This window comes from Galeopterus variegatus, unplaced genomic scaffold (genome assembly GCF_000696425.1).
Source record: "Galeopterus variegatus unplaced genomic scaffold, G_variegatus-3.0.2 Scaffold18, whole genome shotgun sequence".
In the NCBI taxonomy this organism is placed as follows: Eukaryota; Metazoa; Chordata; class Mammalia; order Dermoptera; family Cynocephalidae; genus Galeopterus; species Galeopterus variegatus.
In genome coordinates this window covers 1,223,337-1,233,527 of record NW_007726129.1, presented here as the reverse complement: position 1 = coordinate 1,233,527, position 10,191 = coordinate 1,223,337, and the positions used below count along the sequence as shown (strand labels likewise).

At 50.5% G+C, this 10,191-nt stretch overlaps 1 protein-coding gene across 1 annotated transcript; it reads right to left on the bottom strand.

Annotated features, from left to right (window-relative positions):
* Positions 1–53: 53 nt before the first annotated feature.
* On the bottom strand, positions 54–6,415 carry CENPT (centromere protein T). The gene is made up of 13 exons (XM_008567433.1): positions 6,223–6,415; positions 4,834–4,924; positions 4,633–4,720; positions 4,421–4,517; positions 4,161–4,297; positions 3,982–4,018; positions 3,618–3,766; positions 2,296–2,505; positions 1,668–1,994; positions 1,322–1,415; positions 559–735; positions 366–470; positions 54–287 (listed from the first exon to the last, which is right to left on the bottom strand). The coding sequence occupies exons 1-13, from the start codon at positions 6,333–6,335 to the stop codon at positions 164–166; spliced, it is 1,749 nt and encodes a 582-aa protein (XP_008565655.1). The 5' UTR covers positions 6,336–6,415; the 3' UTR covers positions 54–163.
* Positions 6,416–10,191: the final 3,776 nt, after the last annotated feature.

The window sequence follows — 10,191 nt, the reverse complement described above, 5'->3', positions numbered from 1 at the left end:
GTGCTGGGGAGTTGGGGGAGGGGGCCCCAGGACATGCACCAAAATGCAGAATATTCTGTTTATGACACTTTATTTATGCTGGGGGAAGGGAGGAGTCCTGGAGGAAGATGTGGGACAAAGGGTTCCCTAGTGGGGACAAGGCAAGTGTTGAGAGGCCTGGCCACTACTGGGCAGGGAAGACGGAGTTTCCACTGAATGCACAAGGGATGAGCAGCTGCCGGTACTCCAGGGGAAGATGCCGCTCCACAAGTACATGAAGTGAGACTTGGTCGGTGATCAGGCCCTGCCTTCAGGAGAGGAAGAGAAGGGACAGAGGGAATCAGCACCAGCACTCCCACACCCAACACCTCCCTTCCCCCACTCACCGTCGCATCAGCAGCTCCAGGTCTTCCGGTTTCACAGTCTTGCGGCCAGCATGAGCAGCAAATACCTCCAGATCATCGCAAAGATGCTGGAAATACTTATCTAGGCTGCCAAGAAGGTTGGGATAGAGCAGACTGAACAGTCTGTTCATGACCTGAGGGGCTCCTCTCCCACCCCCAGGTGTCTAGAACTCACCATTTCTCCACCATCTCAAGAGCCCTTTTCTCCACGGGCATCTTAGCATAGAAGCTAAAGAGTTTCACATAGTGGCTCAGTCCACTCCTGTAGGGATCTTGACGGGGTCTGGTGCTAGTGGTTCGGGGCCTAGGGGGAAGCCTGGCCAACAGAGGCTCCATAGGCTCTGAAGATAAGCTGGAGGCAGGAGTGGACAGAGGTAGCTGAACTACTGCTTGAAGAGGCCTCTATTCAAGGAGAAGTCTTGCTGACTCCTGCTGAGACTGGGGACCGTGTGCTCTCTGGCCAGCGTGGACCAGAAGCTCCAACTATCTATTGAGGGGCAGTGGGGTCAGGGGCCACCATTTCCATGGGGCCCTGCTCCTCCACAGTCTGGACCCAATGTCTTAGCCTAGCCTCATACACATTGGTACTTGCTCAGGCCCATGACCCTGAGGCCTCAGAATAGACATTCTCTCCCCTTAGTCCTTAGCTGCCTGTCCTGATTCTGCTAATCCTCCTCCAGGAAGCCTTCTTTGACTATATACTGACCTAGGCACTTCCCCCTCACCCAAGCTCCTCCAAGCCCCTGGAGGCAAGCACCAGGATGACAGATGTGCTCTCCATGAGCCCTCCCCAGCCCAACTCAGGGTGCTTTGCTAGGTAATCATCTGCATACCCGTGGGAAGAGGGATGACCCTGTGTGCACAGGGTACCCAATGCCAACCTCAGTGCCTGCCCCCTTCCCAAGAGGCTCATGAGGAACACGGTCATGGGATCTTACACTGCAGCACCAGGTGGTGGGGCTGGCTCAAGAAACTGTCCAAGTTGCTTGGCCTGGAGAAACTTCGGGGTCCTGGAGACCAACTCGTGACTTACTGCAGAGGAAGGGCAAAGTCATAGGGGGCTCAGACCTAACCATGTCACCCAACCCTGCAGGTCCATGGTCTCCTTGCTCTGTTTCTCAAGGGCCCACCTAGCTCCAGCCAAGCAAGTGCCCCTCAGAGTCTCCCTGACCCCTTAATACCACCAGTGCCCAGAAACACAACCCAAGCAAGCCCCTTCTGTGTGCCAGAGCCTGAACACAGCTGTCACCACTCACCCCCTGATCCCTGCACTGAGCCTCTTACCTATACTGCCAGAGGTGTCGTCATGCCCTGAAGATCCTTCTAGCTCCTCAGCCTCAACAGCCCCCTGGGATCTCTCTGCTTCTGTCACCTTGGTGTGTCCCTTAGGCTTTTCTGCCCCGGCAGGTCCTTGTGCTCCTGTTGCCTCCTTCACTTCACTCATGTTCAAACCTTCTTCCATCCTTTTCACTGCCTTCTTACCAAATCCATCCTGTAAGGGCTCTACTCCATCTTCTGCAGAGATATTACTGCTGGTGTTCAGGAAGCCCAGAGCCAGGGCATCAACCTCCTCTTCCTTTCCTGACAGAAACTGGGCTGGTTTCCTAGGGCCTGAACGAAGGGGAGAAAGTACAGGCTGGGGAAACAGCAGGCCAAGCCTGTAGCTCTGAGAAGGGTGAAGATGGAGTTGTGAACCCAGCTCTACCCACTGAGGAGAGACAAAGCCAAGAGTAGCACCAGGGCACAGATTTGGAGTCTTCTGGCCTAACACTGACTCTGCTCTTGGGTGGAGGAGAGACCCACAGCCAGGTGGCTCTGGGGACATACAGATGGGTCTGAGGAGGGAAAACTACCGGCGCCAACTGTCACCCAGGCTGAGCCTGGCTCCTGGCCACCCATCCCACATACTCACTGTTGCTCTGCATCTCTGAGTTGCTCTGCCCACTGCTCTGTGTCCTGCGACTGATGGTCCTTTCAACATCTTCAGCCCCAGTGCGAGAGGAGTGGTGTAGGGAGCAAGAAACACTGGGGGAGCAGCTAACCAAGGGCTGGGAGAAGGGCTGAGTGTCCTCCAACATGACGTCCCTTGGCAGAGTAGTAACAGGGGTTCTGAGGCTATCACCTGGAGATCAAGCACCAGCTGGCACTCAGTGTATTCCAGGCCCACCTGCTGTTACCCAGAGTTACTACAGCCTGGGCAGTGGGCCCCATGGGTCTGCCCCAAGTGGCCTTCAGAGATAGAAGACAATCTAGCACTCTAAGCCTTATTTCTCTTCCATAACTCTCCTTGCTTACATTCCTGCTCCTTAGCTGGCATTTCCAGGTGCCATGGGTTAAATGTGTCCCCCCAAAATTCATGTATTGGAAATTTAATCTCCACTGTAACATTGTTAAGAAGAAGGAAAATCCTATTATGGTCATTGAAAGGTGGGGCCTGTAAGAAGTGATTAGATTGTGAAGACTGTACCCTAATGAATGGACTAATCCATTAATGGTTTAATGAATGGTCACTGTTGTACTTATGAGGGCTTTATAAAGACAGAGAGTGAGAAGCTTAGCTCACTCTTGCTCAGCCCTTTCTTGCCATGTGATACCCTGAGTTGCTGTGGAGAGTCACCACCAAGAACAAGGCCTTCACCAGATGTACCCTGGACTGTGGATTTACCAGCCTCTAAAACTGTGACAAATAAATTTCATTTTTTAATACATTACCCAGTTTCAGGTATTCTGTTATAAGCAACAGACAAAGACTAATACACCATGCCTCCACAGCTGTCCCCCTTATGCCCTAACTCCTCACCCATGTCTCTACTCTCCACTTCTCACTCTACTCCCTCTGCCCAGAACCCTCCTCTTATTCTGGTGAACTTGACTTATCTTCTGTAGTCAGGCTCTCAGGTCAGCTCTGATTGGCCAGCTGATCCTGAAACCTGGCCCTTTCCAACCTTCCAACAAGCTTCAGCCACCATGCCACACCCTTTTCTACCTTCAGCCCTACAGCTCTTCAAAAATAGGGGGCCCTAGGAGACACTAAGGGACTAAGACTAGGCCCCACCAAGGCAAGGGGCACCTTGTGGTAAGAAAGTAGAAACTCGTCGTAGACCTACTGGCCTGGCTCACTCACTGTCCTTGACTGCACTGAGAGGGGAACAACCCTGGACTCAGCAGCACTTTCTATCTATCGCAGGGAGAGACTTTTCCCCAAATGCCAGAAGGGAGAAACCTTAACCTTACCTGGAGGAGCTGAAGCCAAAGAAGTACCTCGAACATCCCGCAAAAAGGCACTCACATTTACAGCTCGGCGGGTGGGAGGTCTGCGGGCCAAACCAGGCCTCCGCACTGACTGTGGCTGAAGAGGTGTGGCAAAGGTCAGGTTGAGGGAGCTGGTAGGAAGGAGGAGGCAAAGGAAAGTCAGGTACCTGAGATCCAGTTTTTCCAGATGATTTCCCCGTCTACCCCAGGACTCTCATCTCTTAGAAAGCAGCAATCAAGCTGTGAGGCTAAAACTGGCAGGAAGTAGTACTGCCAGATTCCATCTCAGTCAGCACCTCCCTCCCCAAGCCTCTCCTCTACCAACCCCCAGAATAGGCAACAGCACCTGGTGAGGGACGAGGCATTAGCACTCCCATGAGGCTCTGTCAGTGACCGGCAAAAGGATGTAAAAAGAAGAAACGACGGTAAGTTACCCAAGCCCATGAGAGCCCTCTCTCGAGCCTCCTCAGCCTATCCAGAGGACAGGAGGGAGATGGTAGTGAAAGGTGGTATCCAGGGCCTCACCTTGGGAGAGAGGCAGCCCCTGGTCTATGCCCTGCTGAAACATCGACAGTCTCAGCCTCTGCTTCCTCCTGCCAGTGATCAGCAGACCTGGAGCCAGGGTTGTGGGGGGTTCGAGCTCAGGAAGTTGCAGCTCCAGGCTACAAGAATGGAGCTTATTTCAGACAGGCCAGAAAGCCCAATTCTGGCTTTGGGGGCCCCCAAAAGGCTCCCTGACCAGAGCTGCCCAATAACCCACTCCAAGGGGAGAGTTCACTGTGTACCTGCCCCGACTGCTTTCCTGTCTGGAGGGCTGGACCCCCTGCAGTGCTGGCACTGGCTTCACTACTGACTCTGGCATTAGGATGGAAGATTCTGGTGCTGCAGAAAGACCAAAGAGAGGGTGCGGCTGACAGGACAGGCTGCCCGGAATGAGGGATACCACAGGACTGGTGTTGGACTGGTACCTAACTCTGACCAACAGGCCAGCACTCACCAGTTAGTAGGATGTTCTTCAGCAGAGTCCGAGGTGTCTGTCCCTCCAGGTGCCCACTGGCTTGAACACGGGACAATCTGCCAACAGACTAACGGCAAAAGCACCAAGCAACCAGTCTATTCATTTGCCTTGAAATTCCCTCAACATGGGCTCCAGAGAAGAGCCAGACCTCAGGGTCCCCTCAAGGCAGCCAGCACTTACCTTGGCTCCATGGGAATGCCATCTGGCAGTCGTCTTTGTTTGGCCGCTCAGCCTCCTGGAGGAAGATGTTTCAAGCAGGGCTCTTTGGGCACTGTGTAAAGACCAGCAGCTCTCAGAATTAAACAGGAAGTCGGGGGGCTAGAGGATACAGAGAAATGCCTTCATCAAGGGCCTTAGTCTGAAACCAGGGACCCAGAAACCACTTGCCCCTCCCATCACCCCTGTTTCCAGCCCTATGTCAACAGGGGTGTGGATTTGGGGAGCCCTGGAGTATGGGAAGAGAAATGGAATATGATCGACGCAGCCAGAGAGAGGGGCCGAGGAAGGTTTGACACAGGTAACGGCAGAATCATAAACGATAAGTAGGAGTTAGCTACACACAGAGAGGTGCAATTGGAAGAGTATCCATTCCAGACATCAAAATAACAACTCAAGAATGATATTTAAGTACTTTTTTTTTCTTAAAAAGATGACCAGAAAGGGGATCTCAACCCTTGGCTTGGTGTTGTCAGCACCACGCTCATCCAGTGAGCTAACCGGCCATCCCTATATAGGATCCGAACCCGTGGCCTTGGTGTTATTAGCACCGCACTCTCCCAAGTGAGCCACAGGCCGGCCCAATATTTAAGTACTTTTAAACCTTTTAAGTACTTGTCAGGGTCTGACAGCAACCTCCACATGCGTCACCCGAGCCCTAGTCTCTCCAGCCCAATCCCTAGCAGATTCCAGAGTCACATAAACATTCCCTGGGCACAGCTCCCACCTCATCACGCATCGGTCTAAAACCTATAATGAATGCTTCCCATTCCCTATAAAGGAACTGCACTATCCCAGTCTGGCAGATGCCAACTTCTGCACCCGGAGCTCACCACAGTCCTCACCCTCTGACACTCCCACCAAGTCAGGCCAAGTCCCCTGTTCCCTACAAAGCATCTTTCCAGTTCCTGCCTCCGACTTTGTCCAGGTTGTGCTCTCTAGCTCCTTCCCCATCTTCCAGCTGGGAGCTACAGAGACAATAGGACAGAATGTGTACCGAAAGGTAGGGAGGCAGAAGTTCAGGGAAGATGCCTGGACACACCCTGGGCTTGTTTAGGAGGAAAGGAGCCTGGAGAACAGAACAGAGGGTCAGATTCTGAGCGCCCACGCTTCGCCTCCAGAGGCCTACTCCCAGACTCCGGCGCAGTCGGGCTACTTGGAGCCCCATAGGCGGGGGCACAAACAGCTAAGCCGAGCCCGGCTAAGGGAGTGGAGCTAGTTCTCAGAGTCCTGGGCTCTGCTCCTCTCCGAGACTCAGTTTCCCTCTCCAAACAGGGTCGGAGCTGGATCCCACCCAGACCCTACCCCCCAGTCCCTTAGTTGCTTATGTAGTCGGGCAACGCCCTCACTTACCCAGCTCGAGCACTGCGGGGTCGCCGCGGAGTGCGAGGGTCCGCTGTATCCAGGACGCGCCGCAGCAGTGTACGCGGCGTATGACTGCTGCCGGAACTGCGGCTGTCCGCCATGGCCTCAGCCAACCGCTCAAGCACCTCAGGTGCTGCGTTCCCGCCGCCGCATTTAAGGTAATTCTCGCGATGCTGCGCACAGCCCCACGGGAATTGTAGTTCTCGCCCTACCCCTGCGCGCTGTGTGTACATTGGTTGTTGCAAACTACGGCTGCTTTGGAGGCAGCGTTACCTGGGCGTGAACTTGGGCAAATGTAAGCAACCAGTCTAAGTTTTGGTTTCCTCATCTGTAAATTGAGAATGACACCCACCTAATAAGGGGCTTGTAATGATTCAAGGAGTTAATGCTTAACTGAGGTGCTGACACATAGTAAGCCACGGCATCAATAAATAGCAGTCGCTATTTTTAGAATGCCTTTCATTCCCATCTCCCTCTCCGAAGATAAGGAGAGACACTAAAGCCAGGAAAAATAATTTTATCCTATATGTGATCTGGTCAGATTTTCATTTGCAAAGATGGTTCTGTCTATAGGATCTGTATGTATCAGAAGAGACCAGGTTGCAGGCTCCAAAGCTAATGGGCTGTTTGTGATACAACACAGATGTTATGATCTCCAAACATATGCAATTTGAGATGAATTCTGGCTCTCAAAATTTCTGTTAATTCTGGAGATACTTACCATATTCTGATAGCTCTTACCATGTTTTTCACCAATCGACAGGCCCGCAATCTTTCTTGTTTTTTTTTTTTTTTTTTTTTTACATTTTATTTATGTATCTATTCATTTTAAGTTTTGATGGCAACTGAATTAGAACTTGGTTTCTGAGTCTCAGTGGAGTTCTTTTTGCCAGAATCTCCTCCTAGATCAGGGGTAGTTTCAGATACTTGAGACAGGCGTGGGCATATTTGTGCTTGTTAAAAACTGAATCAAAGAAAAAATTGTTTCCCAGAATAAAAGAACTGTAGAGGAAAAGCATATCGATATTCCTTGTCATTTAGATCTGAACTCTGTGTTATCTAATTTGCTAGCCCTCTGCGGATACATTTCCATGGTCACTATCAACCACGTATATGCAGTTTTTATTTATTTATTAGTAAAACCTTAAACTGGAGGGCCAGCCCATGGCTCACTTGGGAGAGTGTGGTGCTGATAACACCAAAGCCACGGGTTCAGATCCCATATAGGGATGGCTGGTTAGCTTCCTGGGTGAGCGTGGTGCTGACAACACCAAGTCAAGGGTTAAGATCCCCTTACCGGTCATCTTTAAAAAAAAAAAAAAAACACCTTAAACTGGATAATATGGAAAAAACACAAAAATTTTTCAAAACAGTTTGGAACACAACCTTCAGTCTTTGCACAGTATTATTCTGTGTTCACATAATTAAACTTTATATTTATTACTACTTGTTTAAAGAAAACAACAAAAAAACATTGGGGTGAAGTGAGGGAGAGAGCAGTGAGAGGCGGCAAGGGCCAGACTATGCGGTATGTTACAGGCTCTGGGAAAGAGTTTGGACATTATTCTAAATGGAATAGGAAGCCACTGGAGGGATTTAAGCAGAGGCATGATGTAATCAGATTTTCTTTGGCAGTCATGTGAAGAACAGATTGTAGGGGAGGCAAGATTGGAAGCAGAGAGACACGTGATGAGATTCTTGCCTTTCTCCAGAGGTGACAAGATAGAGAGTGAGCAGGATGGTGGGGGTGGGGAGAAAGCCGAATATTCCAGATATGCTTTTAATGTAGAAGATTAAGTGTAGATTATAGGTGATTTTATGTATTGAAAGGTAGTGTTTTGTCGGGTATAATCTTCAATGCTCTGTGCATAAAAAATTATATCTATAACCCCTTGGGTTCAGATCCTCATTCCAGCCAACTGCTAAAAAAGAAAAAAAAGAAATATCAATTTGAGCAAGGTGAGTCTCTTTTTTGTTTTAAAGGTTACTGGTAAGGGGATCTTAACCCTTGACTTGGTGTTGTCAGCACCACGCTCACCCAGTGAGCCAACCGGCCATCCCTATATAGGATCTGAACCCACGGCCTTGGTGTTATCAGCACCACACTCTCCCGAGTGAGCCACGGGCCGGCCCTGATGTACAGCTTTTACTAAGTGCTACACACACCAGATCTCTGAATTTGAAGGGGTTCAAGCTGTGGATCTCAGCTGCATAGACCAAGAGGAATGGCACTTTCTCAGTTACAGGTCAGTGAACACCACACAAATAACCAAGGATCACACTGATTGTAAACAGAAATGCAATGGTAATGTCTGGGTGTTGGGACTAGAAAAAGTTCTCTTTTTTTCTCATTGTTGTGTATTTTTCTTTTTCTTTTTCTTTTTTTTTTTTTGTCTTTTTTCATGTCCGGCAATGGGATCGCAACCCTCGGTGTTGCAGCCGCACCTTGCTCAGCCAGTGAGCGGGAACCGGTCTGTATGTGGGATCCGAACCCTCGGCGGGAGTGCCGCCGTGCTCCCAAGCGGCGCACTGTAGCAGCGTGCCACCGGGCCGGCCCTTGTTGTGTATTTTTCTAAAACATTTTAGGCATAGATCCCCTTTATAATAAAGGACAACAAACTAAAATAATAATAATAATAGTTAACCTGGAGAGTTATTTTTTCTTTTGCAAGCTTTTCAATACCCTGATCTATTGTTTTCCTATCAAGTCATTATAAATAAAATATACTAGGCGTTTCCATTTCATATCTGTAAACTGTTATCAGGAGAGAAAAAATGAGAAGGGAGAATTAGAAGAAAAGGTGAGGAAGGGCAACAAAAAGTGGGAGAAAGGGAGAAGTGAGAAGAAGTGGGCTAGTTTGCAGGTAATTCCTGGACTACCTGGCTCCTCCCTGGTTTTCCACAACCTCTCTCACTCTTTAAAACATTTTCCCCCAAAAAAGTCAAGGGAGGGAGTAAGTGTCTTGTTACAAAGCACATCATTTGCTTGACTCCCTTCTAACAGTTCCCAGTCGCCTGCAGAATAAAATCCCAAATCCTTTCACACGGCCCAGTTTGGTATCTTTCCGTGCTTCTACTACCCTGGCCGCCCCCTTCCAGGTTCTTTAAGGAGGAGCCTCGCTCCTTCCTGCCTCAGGGCCTTACTTGCTGGTTCCTGGGGCAAGAACCAGCTACTCCTCCCTACCCAAGCCTTTCGTTTTTTCTTCCTGGGCCTCCGCCTCCCATTTTCACCTCTGTCCAGTTCATTCCTTTGGAGTGTTTATTTCTCTGACTAAACATCCATTCGCGTGCATTCACAGCTATCGTACAAAAGACACATCCTCATCCCTTTAGGTAGTCAGGATCCCGGAGGGAGGGGTCGGGTAGGTCTGGATCTCCCGAAGTTCCTGCACTGTGCCCGGCACATAATAGTCGACTGTTGGTGACTTAGTTTAGGTCAAAAAGTGAGTCAACGTAAGCAGGGGCTGAGTCGGAAGAGAGTCCCCAACAAAGAGAAAGGGGCTCCTGAGGTCCTTCGGACGCTGAGGCCCAGATTTCCTCTCCCTCCCTCCACAGGAATGTCGTCGACTCAAAGGCGCTTAGGGTTAGAGGACGGCTTCTGGATGCAGGACAACCTCGCCCGAATCCCGATCCGCAGTATCTCCACTCTCCCTTAGGCGGCGCTCTAGGCTGCAGGCGCCAAGTTCAGCGCGAGGCATCACGGGACTTGTAGTCTTCGCGTATACATACGCATAACGCTTGCGCACTGGTAAGACGCGCCCCCACCCCCATCAGGATTCCGGGTCCTTGTGAGGGGCAGTCCAGGCGACAGCGTTCCAACCGAATACACCTCTCTCGTCTGCCAGAAACGAGCCGAGTTGGGGAAAGAATCTGGTCTGCAGGGCTATTGCGGTTCCCTGGAAAATAGCCGGAATAAGCCCACTCCCGCTCCGGAAGTGAGCGGCTTCTGGCGCGGTG